This window comes from Leucoraja erinacea, chromosome 7, assembly GCF_028641065.1.
Source record: "Leucoraja erinacea ecotype New England chromosome 7, Leri_hhj_1, whole genome shotgun sequence".
Taxonomy (NCBI): domain Eukaryota; kingdom Metazoa; phylum Chordata; class Chondrichthyes; order Rajiformes; family Rajidae; genus Leucoraja; species Leucoraja erinaceus.
The window spans coordinates 67,725,909-67,750,665 of NC_073383.1; the positions used below are offsets into that span (position 1 = coordinate 67,725,909).

The following is a 24,757-nucleotide window of genomic DNA, read 5'->3' on the forward strand; positions in this document are numbered from 1 at the left end:
CCGATTGGATTGGATGATCAGCTATGATCATAGTGAATGGCGGTTGCACGGCTCGAAGGGCCGAATGGCCTACTCCGTGCACCTATATGGTTTCTATGGTTATATTATTTCTATCAGAAGGAGCTGGTTGCTACACCAGTATTCTATTTCTATGAAACCATAGTTAAGGGACTGTCCCACTGCGGCGACCTAATCTGTGAGTTTAGAAGAAGTTGCCCTCAACTCAAACTCGCAGCATGGTCGACACGTGGTCCTATGACGTCACTGGAACTCACCTTCATGCTCGAGGGCCTTAGTTTGGTCGAGAAAATTTTTTCAGCATATTGAAACATTTTCCGCAAGTAAAAATTGGTCGGCACGGTTCTTTTGAACTCGTAGTGCAGTGGAGTGGGGTCGCTATGTAGTTACAGGCAGTCGAGGGCAGCCGTAGGCGATCTCCTCAGCTGACCGAGCATTTTAATTGGCTCATTGGAGTTTTCAGGACCAAAGAAAACCAACCGGTAAAATTTAAAATTTATTATAAGTTGTCTGGCCCTGGCTCCCCTTCTCCCTGCCGTCTCTTTTTGTGTGTGTGTGTCTCCCCGCTGTCTAAAGGACTTGTGTGTGTGTGTGTTTTACTGTGTCATCGTGTGTGTGTGTGTGTGTCCCTGGTGTGTGCCTTTTGTGTGTGTGTGTGTGTGTGTGTGTGTGTGTGTGTGTGTGTGTGTGTGTGTGTGTGTGTGTGTGTGTGTGTGTGTGTGTGTGTGTGTGTGTGTGTGTGTGTGTGTGTGTGATCACTGACGGTCAATCCTGCTCAAGGGTTTTCAGGCGAGTGCCCTCGAGCTTGAAGATTGAAGACAATCGCTGAAAGGTCGCGTCTGTGGGTCAGGCCTTTTACAATGAAGAGATTACTTTGTGGCACCAAACAAAGACCTCATTAACACTAAACAGTGAACTCATTATTGATATGAAGCTGTCTCCAACTGAAATAACATAGATTCTTTCTTTAAACGTGGACTGTCTTCTATGGGAGTGATCTATCTTATTATTTTATTGTGGTTAAATCTTTTAGATTTACTCCTGTTGAAGGCTGACACCTGCACTTAAAAGTTTATTTAAAATTCACATTTGGATCTATCAACGGTGCTTGGCTGTGAATACTTGATTTGACCACAAGGCTTTATGCTCAATGATGAACCCCTGACTTAGTTGCAGCTCTTCATGGGAAGCCTGCTTAGTTTGCTTTAAAGTTGGGAGTACCTTGAAAGTCAAAGAGCCAGAATTATCTGTGATTCAGCACCAATTACTACAAACTGTTGTCTACCTGCAGAAAAGGTGCTGGACATGAAAGCACACTTTTGGAAGCAAAAGAGCAAGATTTATCTTGATAACCACATGGCACTGAAATTCAAATAGTCTCATTCAACTTGTATTGAAAATGTTGACCTCACAGTGAGAGCAAAGGGTTTGAACAGCAGAAGAACAGATGAGGCATTTGGAAATATTTGCAGCTTGAATTTTTTCTTTTTTTTTTTCTCTTTTTTTGTTTAGTTTGGGTGGCCTTTTCCTGATGCTATTGCTTTGCAAAAGAGATATTTTCAAATGTTCAGCTTAGATAAATGCATTGATTGTAATTTTGATGGTAAATTATGACTACGTTAATGACATTAAACAGTATCTGCACATTCAAAGTCATCCATTCCATACGACAATTTTACTAAGTTCACCTTTCCTCCCTGATTTACCCAATCATATTATAGGCCAGCACGTTCTATTATGTTCCACAAACAGGTGTCAATGGATAGTCATCTCTGCACAACACCTCAAAGCATTAAGATTGTTGAGACGGCATCAGAACTGGGATGGAGATAAGCTTTCAAGCCAAATTTTGGTAGTGGGTCTTTAGCAGTGTTTGTTCAATTATCAATTAAAAAAAAAAAAATCAAGCCTTAAATATTTACAACTGTAACAATGTACAGTTATAAAACTTAATACAAGAGTATGAGAACCTGTATGCAAGTTTATTTCTAATTTCCATATGTAGCAGTCTTCAAGACCACTGGAAGTGATCAATTACTTGAAGAATACAAAAGGCTAGTATTTGGAAATCTTGCATTGTCCTCATCAAAGATAGTTACTCACAGTGAGAGCAAAGGTTACTATAGTTACTATTGGACAACAATGCCATCAATAGGACAGGCACATTGACTAGGTTGCCCAGAGCTAATACTCTAATTTATTGGCCTTACCTCACTCTGCATGTGCTGGGATTCCTTGGCAGTGAGGTAAACAGGTGTTTCAAAGTCCAACATTGCTTTTCCTCTCTCTTTCTCGTATAGTTCCTTGTACTTGACCTGAAACGTTGTACATTGCGGTTACTCTCGGTAATCGGAAAAGGGTTTACACATTGCAATTACAGTCCCAATTTTGTGTCGTAGCCCATCCCTTCACTTCACTATACAACCACCTCCACCCTGTCTGAGCAACAAAATGCTGATAACTAATTCTATTCAAATGGTCCACATACTGTAAATTCAACATCAATATTTCATGCAATAATAAAGAACATAGCATTTTCACAAAGACATTGAAATAATTTGAGCTATGATACATTATGAAAAAAGATAATTGGCTTAAAGCAAAATAATTAATGTTGTCAAATGACTTGGAGATGTAATTGCAATTAAACATGATCGTAATAAAACATAGTGCTTGATTGCACTGTTAAAATAATATTGCACTACCAATATATTTGATGATTTCACAATGCAGGGTGTCATATTAATACACAAGGCTTCATTAAATGTGTTTGAAAGGGTTCTGGACCATAGGTACCTGATTTAGTCATCACTAAATTATTTTTTGCAAAGTTCTTTTTTTGAGACATAATTATCAATGGTGTTTAAATCTAGGCAGGAAGTCTGTGCTTCTAAACCTAGCAGATATCAAGGACTTAGTCTATAAATGTATTGTTATTGTTATCGGTATTGTTTGTTATTGTTTAGCTTATTGCCACGTGTACCGAGGTACAGTGAAAAGCTTTCTCTAAATAGCACAGTGATGCTGCTGCCACATGGCTCCTGGGATCTGGGTTTGATCCATAGGTACTGTCTATGCACAGTTTGTTTGTTTTCCCTGTGAGTTTGTGTCAGGTGTTCCAGTTTCTTCCCACATCTGAAAAATGTGCTTGGTAGGTTCATGACTACTGTAAATGAGTGGCAACAGCATCAAAGTGGAGTTGATAGGTTTGTAAGACCCCTTTGAGAGTCAAAGTGTAGAGACATTGTATAAGAGATGGGGAACATGACTCTTCAGATTGCTTTGTTGGGGGCCAATATTCATTGGCCCCCAACAGAGCAATCAAAGTGGAGTTGATAGGTTTGTAAGACCCCTTTGAGAGTCAAAGTGTAGAGACATTGTATAAGGGATGGGGAACATGACTCTTCAGATTGCTCTGTTGGGGGCCAATGAATCTCATTGGTAAAATAGCCTCTTCTGTTTCATAACAAGTAAGTGTTCTGCTTTTATTTCTCCTAAATTCTGGATTGATCTGAGCACATTGAGTAGGTTAACGTTATACATACGTATGTTCAGTTTTGTTGAACTGACTTACTTGACTCTGCAACTCAGTCGCCTCCTTCAGATGCATTTGTTCAGGTGAGTCGGCCACCAGCTGGTAGTGACCCTTACTCTTTTCAAACTCCTTCTTGTACTGGTACTATGGGAGGGTCAAAAATCACCTCAACAACAGAAAAACTATCAAGTCTTGACAGTGTGACCCATCTACAAAAACGTGCTAAAAAAGTGTTTATTATCCAATAAAATGTGAAAAGGCAAGTAAAGATGTCCAATCAAGAACTGAATAAGGTGAATAGTTTAGGACTCAGTGGATTACACACAATGGTTGAGGTAAAAGTAAAATAACTAAAAATGGAAAGAGGCAGATTTACTGAGAAGTGCTTTCAGTTGGTAGAACTGAGATGGCAACCATTAACAAAGCAATTTCCTTTGGACTGATTATGCTACCTTTACTGATTAGGTTGATTTAAGTCACAGAATCATCAATTTAAAAAAAAAATCTATCAGTGAGGAAGATTAATGTTGTAAAGAAAACAAAAAATAACGTACAAGATCATATAAAACATTTTGTGGTCATTTTTTTTGTTGAAATCGTTCATACTTGTATATTAATTTTTTGTTGATTTTTTTAAATAGTTGATTGATAATAGTGTGACAGCTTGACCCATCTACTAAACATGCTAAAAAAGTGTTCATTATCCAGTAAAATGTGAAAAGGCAAGATGTCCAATCAAGAACTGAATAAGGTGAATAAATAGTGAAAATTAAATATGATTTTTATAAATCCAGTTTTGCTGGGAATGCCTCGCAAAATTTCAGACATTTAAAAAAATTGCCATTCCCCCCCCCAAAATATTTTTTTTGGAATCCTTTTGTGAATTTATTTTCATCATTCACCAAAGGTTGAAATAAAATTACCCCTGTCAAAGTGTATATATTATGGTAGTCATTTGTATCAGTTCTTGCAGAATTTTGCCATCTTAACTGTATGATATAAGTAGCAATGTTTTGTTAAATAACCAAAAATAAACTGATTTTGAAACGAGCATAACACAAAGTGCTGAAATAATTCCGCAGGTCAGGCAGCATCTGTGGAGGGAATAGATAAGCGATGCTTCAGCATCTGTGGAGGGAATGGATAGGCAATGTTTAAAGTCGGGACCTTTCTTCAATCTGACTTTAAACATTGCCTATCCATTCCCTCCACAGATGCTGTCTGATCTTCTGAGTTATTCCACCACTTTATGTTTTGCTCAAGATTCCAGCATCTGCAGTTCCTTGGGTTTTGATTCAGAAAATTGTTAGCTATAGTGGGCTCTCCAATTATACTAGGATTAGTTTTCTTCATAAACTCGATCCAACATAATCAAAGACTTGTCTCACCCCCGTCATTCCTTCTTCTCCCTGCTCATATCCGGCAGAAGGTACGGAGGCTTGAAAGTGCACACCACCAGACTCAGGAACAGCTGCCTACCCTCCATTATCAGGCTTTTGAACGGTCCCTCCATAAGCCAATCCATTCACCTCTACCCCATTGCGGACATTGGACTTTGTCTATAGAATTGATGCGCTAAAATGCTGAGAACTATATTCTGTGCTCTGTATCTCTCCATTTGCTTTATCTATTGTACTTGTTTGAACTGATTGTATTTATGTGTGGTACATTTGTTCTTTTTTATTTAATTTAGTTTAGTTTAGAGATACAGTGCAGAAACAAGCCTTTCGGCCCACCGAGTCCGCACCGACCAGCGATCCCCACGCATTAACATTACCTTACACACACTAGGTACAATTTTACAATTATACCAAGCCAATTAGCCTACAAACCTGTGCTTCTTTGGAATGTGGGTGGAAACCAAAGATCTTGGAGAAAACCCATGCAGTTCACGGGGAGAACGTACAGACAGCACCCGTAGTTGGGATCGCATCCGAGTCTCTGGCGCTGCAAGCGCTGTAAGCCAGCAACTCTACCACTGCGCCACCGTTTGGACAGCTTGCAAAACAAAACTTTTCACTGCACCTTGGTACATGTGACAATAAACATAAGCCTTTCTAATGAGTGCCCACCCTCCAATACCCCACCCTCTACCCCACCCCAACCCACCAACAGAATATGTAAGGAATTAAAACCCTACAAGTCCAAGCATTTCCTAATCCTTGACGCATGGGAAACTCTGGTTTGTTAATGGTTGGCCTAATTTGGCTCAGTCACTGCTGTCCTTTCCATTCTAAAAGCATGGATGTCCAAAACTCTGAAAATGTTAATTTCACAGTCCTAAAAAAAACAATTCATTCACTTCCTGAACAACTGAATAATTTGTTAGAGTTGAGAATTATATTTTTAAGATGAGAAGAAAGGATTTTGCAGTGGGAGTGGAGAAATTAGTTGTTTTATAACAATATGAAGGTTTTTAAACAGAAAATAAATGAAGTTTTATTTACCAAACATGATGATTTATCACTGATGAGAAAAAAAGTAGTAAGAGGTGGTAAGTAGGGTCACTACCAGAGGTGCTCCAATAATGTAGTCAGATTTAGACAGGAAAAAAAGGTGTTAAAATATCATCCATGTATTAGAGTAAGACAGGACTGGGTTTTGATGCCAACCTATGATGCAAACACACTTACTTGACTTGCCAACTTGCTGGTGGAGAGGTTATGCTGCATTTGCAAGGATTCCGACATATCTGTCACAGGTTTGTGCATCTTCTTCAAATCCTGCTTGTATTTAACCTAAACGTGAAGGGCAAGAGTGAAGCAATTAGTCCCTTGACAATTACTCTCTTGACTCCCTTGACATTAAAGTATTTTAGCTGCGTGACATATTATAGATTTGCAATGTGCCATAGTTTGAGCCATTTCTCTCCAATGACCTGAAGGTTTGTGCATCAGTGTTCATCTTAAATATATTCACAGAACAAAAAATCTTTTTTTTCCATGCCTCATTGTTTCATTATGCATGTCCGAAAGGGATGGATGAAAACTAGTAATGACTCAATGGATTGAACGGCCTCCTTCTACATCGCAAGCATACATGTATATCCCACCAACTGGGATACTGAATTTTAGGCCATCCTCCTTTCCACCACCCTGTTTGTTTTTAACTGAACAGAAATCTCCGAGGATCCACAGCAAGAAACATGCATTTCAACGTCTTAAAAAATCAGTATGTTGGTATTTCTGGACGGGTGTTAGAGGTAATGAGGAGAAGGCAGAAGAATGGGGTAAGAGATAGATCAGCCATGATTGAATGGCGGAGTTGACTTGATGGGCCGAATGGCCTAATGCTACTATTTTTTTTGAATGATCTTATGATCTTATTACTGGGTCTTCAACCAATCTAGAGAACATAGATTAACTATGAAAAGTCAAGTTTCTCAACACTCAAGATAGACACAAACTAAAAATAGGAGTAAAGGAATAGGTGATGTCTTGGGTCGAGAACTTTCATCAGACTGAGAGGTCCATGTATCTTTCTCAACACTCACCTCACTTGCGAAAATAGTTGCATCTTTCATAGACTTGTATCCCGAACTCTCCTTCAAATCAAACTTCGGTCTCTTCCCCTTCATCTCCTTATCAAACTTCTCCTTGTACTTAATCTACACATGAATTAATAAACAATGTTAATATGCCATTCCCACAATCAAAACAGCATGGAAACAAGTTCTTCGGCCCAACATGTCCAGGCTGACCAAGATACCTCAACTAAAATTGTTCGGTTTGCCCAGGTTTGGCTGATATCCTTCTAAACCTTTCTTATCCATGTGCCACCCTCAGAGTCAAAACGTTGTCCCTCAGATTCCTATTGAATCTCGTTCCTCTCATCTTAAACCTATATCCTGTAGTTTTTGATTCCCTTGCCCGATGTAAAAGACTCTGTGCATTTGTACTATCTATGCCCCTGTTGGCATCATACACCTCTATAAGATTACCTCTTGGCCTCCTGCACTCCAAGGAGTAAAGTTCTACTCCTGCGCTCCAAGGAATTGAATTGAATACTATATTGTCACATGTGACAAGTCACTGTGAAATACTTTGCTTGCATATGCAAGGTATGCAAATAGTCACCACATAAAGGGCACTGACAAAGTTACAAAGTATCCCGCGCCATGTCCACCCTTGTTCTTCCCCCCTCTCTCCAAGGCAATTCCCCCACGCCGGGTCCTATCCTGCCCAATCTCTCTCTACAGTTCAGCCCTTCATGCCCTGGCAACATACTCATAAATATTCTCTGCATTCTTTCCAAATGTAGATCTGATGACAGTAAATGGATCAGTTGTTCAGCAGATTAGAAAAGTGTAGGGAGCGGACCAATTTCATTATTAACAAAATTTCAAAGATAAAGGCATTCAGAAATCTGGTAACAGATAATGGAAGGGGAGAAACACGCGAAAATAGAAGTTGGGGGGGAAATATTTAATAGCAATGAGAGTGGAGATACAAAAAAAAGGCATATTCAGTCAAAAAATCATAAATAAAAAGAGGTGAAAATCCAGTCCTGCTGGAGCTTTCAGTGATTGGATGGGGATTAGCGCATGCTTTGATGATGGAATATAAATGATGCCTGAATTACTAATGATCAACTACATCAAACTGTTCTTACTTAACTCTACGTTCTTAATCTGTGCACAGATCAAACATCATGAATAGCCAGAAGATTGTTCAATGTCCACTCCTGACTGGAGGGTTAAAAATGTAGACAGCAAAACTCTTTAAAAAATCGTCAATTCCTACGATCGTAGGTGTGAACATTTCAAGATAAGGGGAAAAACATTTCATTAAAAACAATTCATGGCGGAAAACACAGGTATCCTTCCCTCAGTACATCCCTGCAATGGAGACACGGGTGCTGGAAACTGGAGCAAAAAAAAAGATCTGTTGGAGGAACTCAGTGAGTCAGGCAACATATCATTGGATTATAAAATGTGTCAAAGGATAAAAAAATTGATATTTTTAAAATTCTCACACAGCATCTGTGAGTTTCACTACAGAATAAAATACAATATTTACAAAAATGTAAATAATTCAAGAATATGGAAAAGCAAGATTATATGTTAAAAAGGAAAAGAAGCTGAAGAAGAGGTGGGAAATGGATTAGTACGTCAGACAGTTTGCTATTTGTTGCTTGACACTGAGATGTAAAAGGGGGAGCTCTGATGTTTTGAGAATTCTTAGGAAAAGAAGAAAAAAAGAACATCTCGGCTGATATGCCAAACCCTATTGCCAATATTGAGCTTATTCCAAATATGCCAAACCCTTTTGACAATATTGAGCTGAATACAATATTCAACATTTGTAGATCTGGGATCAAAGAAGAAAAAGATTTGTAGTTGTAGTAGTCAAAATGCCTGTGTCTGTGGAATAAAAAAGGGTAAGTTAGGCTGCAAAAAATGACTGAACGGAAGGATGGGTCCTTGCTTATTGTTATGTCAACTATTTCCATTTGGTATTCAATTGAGATAGTTTCATTGTGCAAATGTGAATAGCTTTGCATTGTAATTTTTTAATGGAAGGACAACTAAAGAAAGTGATATTTTATTAAATGGCGACACTAAAGTAAATTCTAAAGTCTAAAGACAGGGTACAATACAAAACACAGGGACAGGGACTCTTGATACTTAAGTTTGTCTTACGTCACTTGTGAGTATATTTGCTTTCTTTGCGACCCTCATCGTAGGAGTGTCATATGAAGCAGCTCCATGGCCTCTGAGTTTCTGTTTGGTATATTCCACCTATGAAGCGTAGCAAGATGTGCATGATCAGAGCAACAGTCAATATTTATTAAGGGGCAGCCCGGATGAAATTGCAAGCTTGTGATAGTGCTAGGTGCAAGGCAAGTATTACATTGGCAGCAGTAGTTATAGGTTTCACTCCAGTCAGTCAACAACCAGTTAAAAGCCGCACACAGCCCATTCTACCACAGGGAAAAACCCCACAAATTACAGCACTTTTAACACTACATCTTTTGGAGTGAAATTATTGCTTTGTATGTATTTTCCCATCTGTTTCACTCAGGAACAACCTTTAAAATGAAATTGGTTGAAATGAAATATTGCAAACTGTAAAAAAACAACTGCTCTAGGGCACTTTTGTCCTATATAATCAATCCTGACTTTTCTCAGATGCTTTCGAGACACAATTGCTTTCTTAAAGTTGCAGTGATTCGAGCTGTTGTTTAATGGCTGCAGGAACTTTTGCCCAGAGCACTAAGAATCTGGTCACTTCAGTATCAGAAGGTTAGAGGGGACTGCAAAATACCGTCACAAATTGAATCTAACAACTATATTACCTAAAGCAATAATGTCCCTGGCCGCAACAGCTTAGTAGTATGTGGTTTTGGTGACTTGGCTAAGCTGTTGCGAATAACCTCTACCAAGGCTTTGCTTGTAATTTTATCGATGCCCCACTGAACTGAACCCAGTTTAGTTAAGATGGAAGAAGGGTTTCGGCCCGAAACGTTACCTATTTCCTTCGCTCCATAGATGCTGCTGCACCTGCTGAGTTTCTCCAGCATTTTTGTGTACCTTCCAGTTTAGTTAAGGTTTGTTTTACTTTGATTGTTCGGAGCAAAGCGAAGGGGCAGGGATGATGTGGAATACGTGAGAGTGTTATCATAATTCAGTAAAATAGTCTCTAAAAGTCTAGCACTTCCTTTAAAATCAGTTATTAACTGTTTTCTGCCCCTGTATTCGCAAGAATATGAATGGCAGACAACACTTGAGCAGCCAAAGTGAAGACTCAGTAATGTTTGCTGGAGGATGTGAAAGTGGAATCCTTAGATATGGCTGGTATTTCCAATAGCAACAGCCAAATGCCATTGGCAACAGGAATAGGTGAAAGGTTTGAAATGTATTAAGCAATACTCTGTCATCCTCCATATTTAAAAGATAATCTAGGCCCCATTACCCCGTGTCAGAGCAAAATGGACCCTAAGCTCAATTGATCAGCCACTACTTCCTCCACAGACAAGGAGTTCAAAACTTGCTTTTCTCGATCACTGGTAACTCTGCCAGATAAAGGAGCACTTCACTTGGTATTTCATTGTTATTGTTGACCAGTGGTTAAGTTTTTTTTGTGAATATCTCTAAATTCATCTTCTTTCTCCTATCCCTCACTGACGTAGTGTATGAATATACTGTACAACAAGGAAAAAAGGTATTCAGTCTAAATAGTCAATGCAGCTATATTATTCTCCACTCAAGGCTGCCTCAACCCTTTGCCATCCAATTCCATTAGACTAACCATCTATTCCCTTCTCCTATGTTTTGGTCAGTTAAACCCATTATCAACTAGTCAATGTGATAGTGAGTTCCTTTTTGTAACCAAACTGTGGGTGATGATATTTTGTTTGAATTCCCTATATTCTGTTGATGGACCTTGTTGTCTTGAGCTTTGGTCCCCTGGAAACAGACTTTAATTCTATTGAAACCTTTTGTAATTTTAAAAGCCTTTATTAAATCAACTCTAAGCCTTGTCCTTTCTAGAGACCCAGGTTGCTAATCCAGTCCACTCAGATCACTATTGCCAAATAGCAGGATAGGTTTAGTGTTAAGATACTCAGGGTGACATCCATTGTCTAAATGAAATTACAATCATAGTGACACACAGCATGGAAAAAGGCCCTTCAACCCAACTTGCCTATGCCGACCTATACGCCCCATACTGGTCCCACCTGCCTGAGATTGGCTCATATCCCTCTAAACCTATCCTATCCATGTACCTGTCTACATGATTCTGAAACTTTGTGATTGTACCTGCCTCAACTGTCTTCTCCGGCAGCTAGTTTCATATATCTACCATGTAAAAAAGTTGTCCTTCAAGTTCCCCACTCTCCTTATACTTGTGTCCTCTGGTTCACCATTCCCCTACTCTGGGTAAGAAAACTCTGTGCATTTACTCTATCTATTCCTATGATGATCTAATACACCTCTATATGATCACCTCTCATCCTCCTGCACTCCAGAAATGCCTTCAAGAAAAATTTCAAGACAAATGTCATATACAAATAAAATATTCGCAGAAAAGAAATGGAAGTGATAAAGCAGGAGCTTATGGGCGAAACACACAACAGATGCAAAACAAAAATAGAAGTATATGGGGGAAAAATACAAATGAATCCCAGATTCATGTTCATGATTTATAAGATCTTCCCTTGTCAGTCTAGTCAAATGGTATCCTCTTAGTCTCACTGATTTGGTTTAATGATTCTTATAGTTAGACATATAATTACAATGTAGTGGTAGATACAGTTTGAACACAGTTGAACATAGCTTCATAGTATTGAAATGGTTGAAGTTTGACCTTGTCTAGAATCTCAATCCTCACAGATCTCTTATCGCTTGTATGGTTGATAAAATATCTCAGATTGTGTTTATGTTTCTCTCTTACCTGGCTGGTAAGCTTGGACACCTCTTTGGCAAGTTCAATATCTGGTCGCCCAAGGCTGATTATACCACGACTGGCCTCCTCGCGTGCCTTTGTTCTGTATCCAATCTGCCAGAACATACAGAACTCATGTAACGGCCTGTACCAGGATTTGGGCAATATTTTACAGTGTATATTGTGCAAAGCTGTGAGAAATACTTACATCACTTATTAATTTGGAAGCTTCAGTAGCTTTAAGAATATCTGGACGATCTGCCACGGAAGAGTATGCCAATTGGGATTTAGCCTCTTTCTTGTATTGAATCTGAAAGATGAAGATTATTTTTTCAGCACTGCTAGAATACTGCTGCTTGACAAGTCATTTCCACACAAACTGCTCATTACCTATATTCCAAAATGTTTGCTTTGTGTGCATACAGAGAAAAAATAATAATCAGTCACTTAGGGTTATGAAACAGTTTCTTCCCAGCTGGTATAAAAACATAGAAAATAGGTGCAGGAGTAGGCCATTCGGCCCTTCGAGCCTGCACCGTCATTCAATATGATCATGGCTGATCATCCAACTCAGTATCCCGTACCTGCCTTCTCTCCATACCCCCTGATCCCTTTAGCCACAAGGGCCACATCTAACTCCCTCTTAAATATAGCCAATGAACTGGCCTCAACTACCTTCTGTGGCAGAGAATTCCAGAGGTTCACCACTCTCTGTGTGACAAATGTATCAGGCAGCTGAACCATCCTACCACAACCAGAGAGTGGTCCTGAACTACTATCTACCTCATTGAAGCCCCTCTGTCTAACGTTGATCAGATTTTGCCTTGCAATAAATGTTATTCATGTTATTCCCTTCATCATGCATCTGTACACTGTGAATGACTCGATGTGATCATGTGTTGCCTTTCGGCTGACTGGTTACCACGCAACAAAAGCTTTTCACTGTGCCTCGGTACACGTGACAATAAATTAAACTAAGAGGAAAGTGAAAGCAACTAGAACTAGATAAAGAAATGAACACCAAGCTTGTCGAGAGGCACCAGATGGGGTGTGACTCAACGGTTTGATGGAATGGATTAGTTTTAACATCTGTGATTCTTCAAATATTGAAATCAAATATTAGTTTAAAATCTGACCAGTTATTTTCTGACTCTGAAGATTGCACAATTGGCCTGGATTTCCTGTGGGAAATGTCACTGGTGAATTAATGTCTCACCCATCTGCGGCTCAGCAAATGTTAAGAACTGGCTCTTATTAAATCATGCTAGTTACAAACCTCCTTATGCTGGGAAAAAGGCTGCTGAATGATTGTATCATTCACAAAGAACCCATCGATATAAGATAACTTCATCCAAAACATTGATCTCAGAGTCCTTGGCTTGTGAAATTGGACCTCTTATTTCCAACTGCAACTATAACTACTTTTCATTCAGGAGCGAGATTAAGGATACAGGGCAGTGAAAATGAGGAAATCAAATGTATTTGAATGCTTACATTGCTTTGGGCCTTGGCTACGTTCATCGCATGTTTCACTTCAGGTGGTTCAAACATATTGGAGTATGATGACTTGCCTTTATCTTTCTCAAACTTCTCCTTGTACAGTTTCTGTGGTCAAAAAAATTAGTATCAACATTCAAATGATGCTTAAGATAGACACAAAAAGCTGGAGTAACTCAACGGGACAGGCGGCATCTCTGGAGAGCAGGAATGGGTGATGTTTCGCGTCAAGACCCTTCTTTTGAATTATTTATCATTGCTATTTTATTCAAAACTCCAAGTGAAATGGAAGACCATTAAAGATGCTGAGGTAATGCAACACTTATGTATAGTAGGAATTGCAGTGAATTGTATGCAAAAAAAAAAGGAATTTCTCTGTACCTAGGTACATATTTCAAGAAGGTAACATTGAACCATTGAACACATTGGCATGCAGATGAGCTGCACCCTGACCTAGTCCAATTTTAGCCCACATATAAAACCTCAATTTTATTTCAGTAGCACCAAGTTGAAATGCAGATAATCCTGCATCTGACAACCAAGTCAAGTTTATTCATCACATACACATACGAGATGTGCAGTGAAATGAAAAGTGGCAATGCTCGCGGACTTTGTGCAAAAAGTCAAACAAACAAACAAAATGGAACAAAATCACATATTCTTTTACATATTAAATATTGTGGGCGGAAGGAAAAAGGGAAAAAACAGCAATTGTTTAAAAAGCAGTAGAGTGGTACAGTAAAGTTGGTCCCTGGTGAGATAGGAGTTTACAGTCCTAATGGCCTCTGGGCAATTATTTCTTAGACATCCTGGCAAACTGGAAAGCAGCCACCATTGCCACCTCAGATTTCACATTCCAAAAGTGGAATCTCTGACCACATAGCCATAAACAGTCTGGAAGGTGGTCAGGTTCCTGACTGGAGAGGAGGAGTGGACAGATTCAATTATACATTTTCAGCTTGTCAACGCCATATGACAAAAAGCCACATCGTCGGAACTGCCCAGTTGACACCACAATACAGTGTGGATAGTGTTGAAGAAGTATCTCCTTGTAGGGGCCCTTTCAACTATTACTCATCAATGTCATAAGACTCTGAACTCTATGGGACACACATTGGGAAAAGACACCAAATTCTGCAGGATGGGCAGTAATGTGATGAAAAGGCCCTGTGACCTGCCTGAAGCCTACTGATCCTGCAGCAGAAGGAACTTCCCACACATCAGTGCTGTGAACATGTACTGAATATTCCAAGCTAGCTATCAGGTGAGTTGTGATCTATACAAAGGACATGTGGACAACATCACCAGCAACTTGTCTTAGATAATCAAAGCAATGGCCAGGGAAGCACACTAACGCCTCTACTTCCTTAGACGGCTTAGGACATTTGGCATGTCCCCAACAACTCTCAGCGAAGTCACTGGGATTTTCATCTCAGATGCGAGACACAGAAAGTAACATGCTAAGATCATGTAACATGACCACAAATTACTGATGGCTAAATCTTCGCACTTGCTCAGCACTCACCCCACTGAGTAACTTGGACACCTCTTTTACATGTGATGTTCCACGAGTCTCAGGTAGCTTCATGTAAGCAGCATTAGGGAGGTTCTTCTTAACAGCCTCTTTGTATTTTTTCTAAAGTGGAAGAAGAAATGATTAAGTAAGGAATGTTTGAAGCAAAGGTATTGCAAAAATGCTTGCAATCTCTTTGAAAATGAGAGAATGATTTAAATGGGTTCAACAGATGCCAACAGTTCAACCTATTAACAGTCTAAAAATGGAAATAGGTATCCACTTTATCAGAATTTAACAATTCTAGCTCTGAGAGGAAGATATATGAATAGCATTTGAACTTATGACAGTCAGAATCAATAATAAACCTAAACCTGTGGTGATATAACTGCACAACTGAAAATTGTGCATAAGTCATATTTTTTTTTTAAACAGTATATTTTTCATGGCAGCATTAGCAAAGTAGGTCTGTTGACAAATTAAAAACACACATGGCCTCGTCAGGGGTTATGAAAACATGATATGAAGCTACCACATTACCTCGGACATTAGGGCAACAATGGATTTAGCGTGGAGCATCTGTGGTGTGTCTGGAACTGGTTGGAAGATGCCTCTTTCCATCTCATGTTTATGTCTGTATTTCACCTAAGAATGGCAGCAAACAGTTAATGTATTGTAATTAAAAATGCACTTACAGAATTACAGAATCGTTCTGCAAAGAAGGACGCCCAGTATGAAATGACGCCGTTCCCCTGTCTATTGCGTGCAGCCCTCAAATCTTTCCTTTGCTCTGGCAACCTGGGTGATAATGGGCTAAGAACTCATGAATGTTTCCCTTGCTCTGTTACCATGACTGAAATCAAGGGCTCTTTCTTTTGGTACCACATATTGACGTAAAGAAGAATTCATAAAATTGATGGCTTATCTTTTTTAACACTTGCAATAACACTTATCAGCAGCTACTACAAAAAAAACTACTTTTGGAGAGGTCCATGGGTAGGTTAGGTTTAGAGGGATATGGGCCAAATGCAGACAGGTGGGACTAAGGTAGTTGGGGGCATGTTGGCCAGCATGGGTACGTTGGGCCAAAGGGTCTGGTTCCATGCTGTGTGACTATCTTGCCAAAAATGTATTCTACTTGGAAGCTGTAAAGTAAATTACTTTGAACATAGAACAGTTAGGCACAGAAACAGACCCTTCGGTCCACACTATCTGTGCTGAACATGATACCAAGTTGAAACTAATCTCCTCTGTCTGCATATGACCCATATCCCTCCATTCCCTGCAACGCTGTCAAGGCAACGGACCTCCGGGGTCAGGTCAAGAACCCTGCACGTACAACAACTGAGAATTGAATATGGCACCAAATCTGGTAACTGTATATTATCTCAGTATACTACTGCTATACACTTATACTGTATCTGTGATGCCGACATACCTGTAACGATACCTGTACTAAACTGTATACAAAATTGAATTTCTCCCTACCTTGGGTACATGTGACAAATAAAGAACCGTTGTAATGATTGCAACCGTGAAAGACCATGCATGCCAAAATATGCAAATCAACACTTACTCCACTGGCCAAATCTGTATTCTCTACAGCTAATATCATGTTCTTGTCCCCGAGTATTGGCACAGAGATTTTGCAACCCTTCAGATTTTCTCTGTCATATTTGTAGTCCACCTATCGCAAACAATAAACGGCTTGAATTAGCAAATAGACATTGACAGCAGTGATACTATTGTACATTATTATACAGTCAGTACTTCAGCTAAGGCACATGTTGTCACATCTTTGAGCCTCTGAAAAGTTTGATATAAATTTCTTGTGATAGATTCTTATAGATTTCTTACATCAGTTGTTTTCCACTGGGAAGAACTCAAATGTTTAAAATGGGCAGCCAGTCATGAATCTTTGGTATTGTGCACTGCTGTTTTTATTTTGACATGCCTATGATAAATTCGCCTGCAGCCACATTTTATTATTGCAAGATGATGGGAACAAACAAAATTATTGGTTTAAGGATTTTAAAAAAAAAACTGTGTTCAATCTCTTCCATGGTCCTGCATTTCAAGCTGAATCAGGAGACAAACTCACCAGGAAAGAAATATGTGAGTTTTTGTAAAGACGTGCATATGCATCATCTGTTAATGTGCGCAAAGCACCATGCGGAGTTGTTCAATCTTCCACATACCTCGCTCTGCTGCTGTGAAGCCTTGTATGCCTGTATAAAGTCCGGTCTGTCTATAGTCCATATCCATTTCGCCTTGGTAGCCTCATATTTCTTCTTATAATCAAGCTGCAAATCAAACCGGAAAATAAATGGATATCCAAGCACATGATACAATAAAAACTGCTGCTCAGCTCAGGCAAGCTTCCATATTCCTTACTGTCGACCACACCTTTCCAACACCTGCACCCTCGCTAACAATGACCCTAACCCTGACTGCTGATCAATGTTCTCCATTCCCCAACATTACTAGCTGATCCTTTATCTAACATCTCTCCTGACCCATTTTCCTCTCACCCACCTATGGATCCTCCCCTACCCCTTATAATTTCATTATGTGCTCCAATCTGGCACCCAATCAAATCCAGATACTTGTCCCGGTTCATTGGCAATGAATTTGACTCTCTCTCCACCACTGGTCTGTAATTTATATAGTATTGAATGTTTATATATATCTTTGATATTTGATTGTTTTATTGTTTCTAAATGTCTACATGGTCATCAGGAAGGCTATTGTCAACATGGTGGTCCAAAATGTTAGAGCCCATGGAATCAAGGTAAGTTGATCTAGGGTTGACTTGGTAATAGGTAGAGGGTGATGATGACTGAGGCTTGCTTATGGTAAGGAAACCTGTAACCATGGTGTAACACAGGAGTTGAAGTGGAGACTCTTAATGTTTGTCATATCGATAAACAATGTAGATGTGAAAGTAGGAGTATGATTAGTAAGTATGCAGATGACATGCAATTTAGCGTTATTGTTGATAGAAGGATAGTACAAGATAGAAAACAATCTTGATCGGCTGGTGAATTGGATGGAGCAAAGCAGATAGAATTTATTTCTGATAAGTGCAAGGAAGGTCTAATATGGATAGAACATACTTATAGGTATGTTCTATAGGATATGAGAAATTGTGAATAGTAGGGGGCCCTAGGAAATAGTGAGAAGCCTATAGATCCCACAACATTTCTGCACAGATAATGAAGGGTGATAAAGGCAGCATATCGGAAACTGGCCTTCAGAAACAGTCAGGGTTGGGGACACCATGCCTGACTTAACTCTCCACTACATGGATTCCCATCAGACCTTTGCCTAACATCTACCCCAAAAATATCATGTTTTGTGAGGTTTTTAGCCCAGACAACGCAACATTGATATTGATTTCTTGCCAAGCACATACTATAGCTTTGTTTAAGTACTCTAAAAATCCAATCTTTTTTCGCTCCATAAGCAAAGGATGTCCAGAAAACATAAGCATCTTGGCAGTCTCTGCTGATGTAAAGGCAATTATGGTTTTATTCGAGGCACGTGCCACATTGATATTGTTTATTATACTCATAATGACTGGGAATGAGTCCCAATTCAGCCCATTGGGTTCATTTGGACCCAGAAGAGAAATTGTATTGATCTGATTTCCCCTCTTGTTTCCCTGCCGCCATGCAACTTATTATTTTTCACACTTCTTCCTCGGTTCCTCAGTTTGGTCACTTACCCACACTGGTGGTAATTTATACTGACGGATTCACTTACCAATACATCTTTGTGATGTGGGAAGCAACAGCAGAAGTCTGCAAGAATCTAAGAGGTCATGCAAACCCCAGTGAGACAATATTTGAGCATCAAAGCCCAGGTCCCTGCTGCTGTGAGGCAGCAGCACTAAGTCCTGCACTAAGTCCTGCTCTATCACGCTACTTCTGTTTCACCCTGTGATGCTACACTGACTTTATTTCAAAACGCATCTTTGGCTAGAAAGAGCTTTCAGATGTTTAGGATTGTGGAAGACTCAATATAAACAGAAATCTTTTTTCTTCTAAGTCAGAAAATGTTAATGACACCTACATTAGTCGTGTTCTTGTATGCACTCTTGGCAGCCTTAATCTCAAAGGCATCAGCACCAACGTTGATTTGAGATTTGTTCTTTTCATATAGTTCTCTGTATTTCATCTGTGCACAAAGTAAAATATGTAAAATTATGTTAATCGCAAGAATTCTAATGTCATGTTTTGAAGAGGCCTTTTGCTTAGTTTAGAGATATAGAATGGAAACAGGCCCTTCGGCCCACGGAGTCCATGGCAACCATTGATCACCTGGTCACACTAGCTCTGTGTTATCCCTCTTACATATCTGCCTTTTACACTTTTTGGGTGCAATTTCTTGTTTTTGATTGTTAAGGGTTCGGACACGCTAGAGGCAGGAAACATGTTCCCGATGTTGGGGGAGTCCAGAACCAGCGGGCACAGTTTAAGAATAAGGAGTAAGCCATTTAAAACGGAGATGAGGAAACACTTTTTCTCACAGAGAATGGTGAGTCTGTGGAATTGTCTGCATCAGAGGGCGGTGGAGGCAGGTTCTCTGGATGCTTTCCAGAGAGAGCTAGATAGGGTTCTTAAAAATAGCGGAGTCAAGGGATATGGGGAGAAGGCAGGAACGGGGTACTGATTGGGGATGATCAGCCATGATCACATTGAATGGCGGTGCTGGCTCGACGGGCCGAATGGCCTACTCCTGCACCTATTGTCCATTGTTTTACAGAGGCAAATTAATCTACAAACCCACACGTCTTTGGGATATGGGAGAAAACCTGGAACCCACCTGGTCACAGGGTGCTTGTATAAACTCCACACAGACAGCACCTGAGGACAGGATTGAACCACAGTCTCTGTGGCTGTGAAACAGCAGCTTTAGCAGCACCACCACTCCATGCCACTGTGTTTACCAAGGATTCACCTCAAGTAGATAGCTGGCAAACAAGCAAACATTGGCGCTTGTTGTAATCCACATGTACATTCCTACAAAGGCTGACCTTTCAATTATTCACTACAAACAGGTCTTGAATTTTTCAATTTAATAAAAAATAACTCCTAATAAAATACCCCTGAAAGCCGAGCTAGAAAATGATATTTTGTTACCAATAAAAATACAATGTCGGCAATAAATGTCAACCAACATCATTCAATCTGCTTGAGAAAGAACTGCAGATGCTGGTAAAATCGAAGGAAGACACAAAATGCTGGAGAAACTCAGCGGGTGAGGCAGCATCTATGGAGAGAAGGAATTGGTGATGTTTTGGGTCAAGACCCTTTTTCATCCATTCTGCTTTGAGAATCTGTTTGTTACTTTCAAGATGCTGATATAGACCTCTGGCCAATCTCACTGGCTTTTGGGATGCCCAGTCAATTGTGCAAAGGAGGTAAAAAGTACTGCACTTTAAAGTACAAATGGAATTACAGCAAAAGGAAACATGGTTATATGAAAGAAAGTTGACAATTTTATTTAAAGAATACTGAAGGTGAAACTCGATGTGTAGGAAGGAACTGCAGATGCTGGTTTACACCGAAGATAGACACAAAAAGCTGGAGTAACTCAGCGGGACAGACAGCATCTCTGGAGAAAAGGAATCAGGTCTGAAGAAGAGTCTCGCCTGAAATGTCATCCATTCCTTCTCTCCAGAGATGCTTAAATATGGTGATACTTGCACTGAACTGTATACAAAAATGAATTTCGGTGTTCCTCGGTACATGTGACAGATTAACTACCATACAATACCATGCCTGTCCCGCTGAGTTACTCCAGCATTTTGTGTCTCTCTTCAAGGTAAAACCTGAACCAGACTGCAATTGTTAACATTAACAATTCTGATTTAGTTGCACTTTCTAAAACAATGAAAGTTGATGCCCCCTTTTATAGATTCTCCCAAAAAGTAACAGAAGTTGATAAATTATCGCTGCCAAAACAAGAGTGTAAATAATTCAAGAAAAGCTAGATAATAACATAAGATTACGCTGATAAAGGTGAATGAAGTGATAGGGGGAGCATATGCTGGGATGGTCAATAAATGCTCATCCTGCAGTGAATGCACAAATGAAGAGAACGATATTCACTTTCCTCCCTATTATTCTGTATAGTATCTCTATGTGGGATACTGAATTTGATCTACTTGTATCCCAGTGAGCTACGCACTGGGAGTACCCTGGCGGTCTGAGCCAAGACCACCAGCAGGCCCGCTGCGGACTGAGAACATGCTCACCGAGGACGGAAGTAGGCCCGGCTCGCCCAATGCAGACTCCTAATTCGACCCCTAGGCACCAGCGTCGACAGGATCGGCGAACAAATGGCTAGAGTGAGGGGAAGCATTGAGAGCAAGGTGGACCGTTGTGCGCAAGGTGGACCATCGAGAGCAAGGTGGGCCACAAATGCCACCAAGAGTGAAAATGAAGAGGGGACCCAATGGCAGGCAGAAGATAGGACTGTTCTGTGAATTTTTGTAACTAGTTAACACCAGAAACGTGGAGACTCTTGTGTACTGCCTAGGTGAGGTCTGTTGAATAATTTTACTGGGTTGTATGCAAAACAAGGCAATTCACTGTACCAGGTGCATATGACAATAAAGTGTCATGAAAACATTGAATCATTGCAGAAGTCATTAACTAGCTAAGCAGCATTAACAGGCAGTTCTTGAAAAATAACTTCCATATTCGGGATAGCTTGTTGAAGTAAAAATCTAATTTAATTTACTGTATAGGGTATAGTGTAATGGGCTGACCTATCACAGAAAATCATTCTGAATTTTCATCACATCATACAGCAAAATATATTTGGCTAAATCCTCCTGGTAAACTAACACCGTGTTCACAATAGACACCATTACCGATTAACAAATCGGACAGCTGTAGCGGCGCCTGCTGGCGTACGCAGAGATCGAACCCGGGGTTTGGAAGCCGCGGTCACGTGACTTGGGAGGGGCCGTTTGTTTCGCGTGGTTTTTACTTGCATGCGTCAGTTCAGCACTGACCACCGTTGTGGGCAGACGTGTTTGAAGACCCTGTATTCTGGAAATCGAACTTTTGAATAAAGATCTGTTGGAAACCCCAGTTGTCGTTCTTCAGAACGCCAAACAGCGCTGTTAGCAGATTAAGTGATATGCCACGAGTTTAAAAAGTCTGATAGATTTATGCTGCCTTTACTTCCACGAAAATATAACCTTCTTTTAATTTCCTCATTGTGCCTGTGAAATTGCAAGATTTGCATCTTAATTGCCCATTAAACTCATCACAGAAAGTTAGGGATAAAAATGTATAAGCTGTATATGTGAATTCAAGGTTATGATTAATTTTAATGAACACCAGCTGAACACTCCCGCTGATTGTCTGTGAAGTCTCTTTCTTGCAAGGAGCCATTTCTTGTTGAGAGATTCAAAATTTTATATGTAGTTCCTGAAAACTCGCTGATCAGGGTCATGGATACCTTGTGGCTCGAAGCAGCAAATTAAGATGCAAAATACTTTTGAGTCCCATTCCAGCCAGCCTTATAACCATATAACAATTACAGCACGGGAACAGGCCATCTCGGCCCTACAAGTCCGTGCCGAACATTTATTTTCCCCTAGTCCCATCCTCCATCCCTTTCCCATCCATATACCTATCCAATTTATTTTTAAATGATAAAATCGAACCTGCCTCTACCACTTCCACTGGAAGCTCATTCCACACAGGCTTGGATCATTATTTACTGACTCTGCAAGAAAGATTTGCAATGCGCTAACGAGCGTTGTAAAAGGAGGTGATCAGAGTGCACCACATTATTTAATTAATGTTCTGTGGTGAGTTTATTGGACAATTAAGGTGCAAACACAGTCATTTCTCAATAATAATCGGAAGATTAAGGAGATTGTATTTGAGGAGAGCTAACGTCAGAGCTGCATAAATCTACATCTCACAGGGTATCATTTAATCTGCAGGCACAAAATAAATACAACCAGTGAATAAGTGTGGCAGATACTTACAACGCTGCTTCTGTCCCTCACTTTCTGCATGTGCAGCAGCATTGGTGTATCATGGATAGATGTATACCCCTTGGATTTATTCTGGTTGTGCTCCAGTTTATATTTTATCTGTAAATGCAAAAATAAATGGTGAGTTTTAAAATAAAATTATTGTGAGTATGCAACTTCTTTATCTGAATTGCAGTAAGCCTTACTATAATTCAGTGGTTAGACCTCCTCCTTTGTTCTAGCCTGTCGAAATTCAGTGAGGTATTATCAATATTTTTCCCGTTGTGGAAAATAATACATTCATTTAATTGTGAATATCCAAAGTGTTTTTCCCTCTAATTACCAGTAATTTGCAGATTTAAAAAACAAATTAAAATCATGCAAAACAGACATTGTTGAAAATATAATTTAATTGGTAATAAAGATGAAAAATATCTATTTATTGTTAGTGATAAAATGGTTTGGCCCCACAATATTAACTGTTACTTTAATAACAAGAATGACTTCTGCCAACTGCAGAAGAAGCGATGATAATATTGTGAATAGAGACAGTGCCAAGGGTTAGCAGTGCTGAACTACTATCCAGTTCATTGGTGACCCTCGGATTATCCTTGATCGGACTTTGCTGGCTTTACCTTGCACTAAAACGTGTTCCCTTATCATGTATCTATAAATGGGTCGATTATAATCATATATCGTCTTTCTGCCGACTGGATAGCGTGCAACAAAGGTTTTTCATTGTACCTCGGTACACCTAACAATAAACTAAACAAAACTAATTGCAGATATTAACAACACTACTTTGCCTCTGCAATTAAATAACAGCAATCTATCACCCTGTAAGTAGAATTCTTGCAGCTGGAAAGCTAGTTTCTGCTTCTCATTTTCTGTCTTTATTTAAGTAATTATTATTTAAGCATGAAAGAGCCATATTTATTGCATTCAAAACAACTCACATCACTGATGAGATTTGTCACTTTCTTCGTTCGGATGTTGCTGGGAGTGTCCAAAATGGATGTGTGTTTGTCTTTCGTCTTTTCATATTCCTTCTTATAGTTCCACTGCATGGATGGGAGCACAGAGTTAATGTAGAAATACAATGACCTCAAAGCCAATGGACCAGATTTTGGTGGAAAATGCTTCAGTTTATTAATGAGGAAAGAGGCAAGAAAGTTGTGGTATGGATGTGATCATCTATTGATAATGAAGTGGCCTGACTCGCTCTGTTCCTTTCTTGGCTACATGAAGAAAGCATCTTGTTCTTAACCTCCCACGGATTTTTGTGAAAATTGCTGCATGAATTCTCTCTAAAACTCAGCACAGAAAATTTAGGACGCTAATTGTTAATCATAACCAATTGATTTTTCTTTCACGGAAGCTATGAATTACAAATATGGTTTTTTTTAATTTCATATTGTGAATTATTTAAACAAAATGTAATGTCACTTCTTACTCTTATTTGTCTTACTTTCTTGTGTCCCACTCTAATCTTTTATTTGTACTTTCTCTTTTGTGCTTAGTTTGACATTGAACCTATTATGTTTTTATCCAGCTGAATATTTTATTTTATTCATCTGAATGTTTTATTCCGTCTGAAGAAGGGTTTCGGCCCGAAACGTTGCCTATTTCCTTCGCTCCATAGATGCTGCTGCACCCGCTGAGTTTCTCCAGCTTTTTTGTGTAACCATGTTTTTATCCATCATTGCCCTTTTTCTTTCTCAATTCTAATATCACATTAAGGATATTCTGTCCCGTGACCTGCTAGCTGCTAGATCCCTTTGCATTGCAAAAGTCATTATTAG

At 39.5% G+C, this 24,757-nt stretch overlaps 1 protein-coding gene across 1 annotated transcript in view; it reads right to left on the bottom strand.

Moving 5' to 3' along the window:
* Positions 1–24,757, bottom strand: part of neb (nebulin) — a 229,493-nt gene that overhangs the window by 45,668 nt on the left and 159,068 nt on the right. The window contains 15 exon segments of the mRNA XM_055638822.1: positions 2,229–2,333; positions 3,593–3,697; positions 6,187–6,291; positions 7,047–7,160; positions 9,195–9,293; positions 11,950–12,054; positions 12,149–12,250; positions 13,435–13,545; positions 14,963–15,073; positions 15,491–15,595; positions 16,527–16,637; positions 17,149–17,253; positions 19,025–19,129; positions 22,968–23,075; positions 23,912–24,016. Of these exon segments, the coding sequence (XP_055494797.1) occupies positions 2,229–2,333; positions 3,593–3,697; positions 6,187–6,291; positions 7,047–7,160; positions 9,195–9,293; positions 11,950–12,054; positions 12,149–12,250; positions 13,435–13,545; positions 14,963–15,073; positions 15,491–15,595; positions 16,527–16,637; positions 17,149–17,253; positions 19,025–19,129; positions 22,968–23,075; positions 23,912–24,016 (1,596 nt within the window).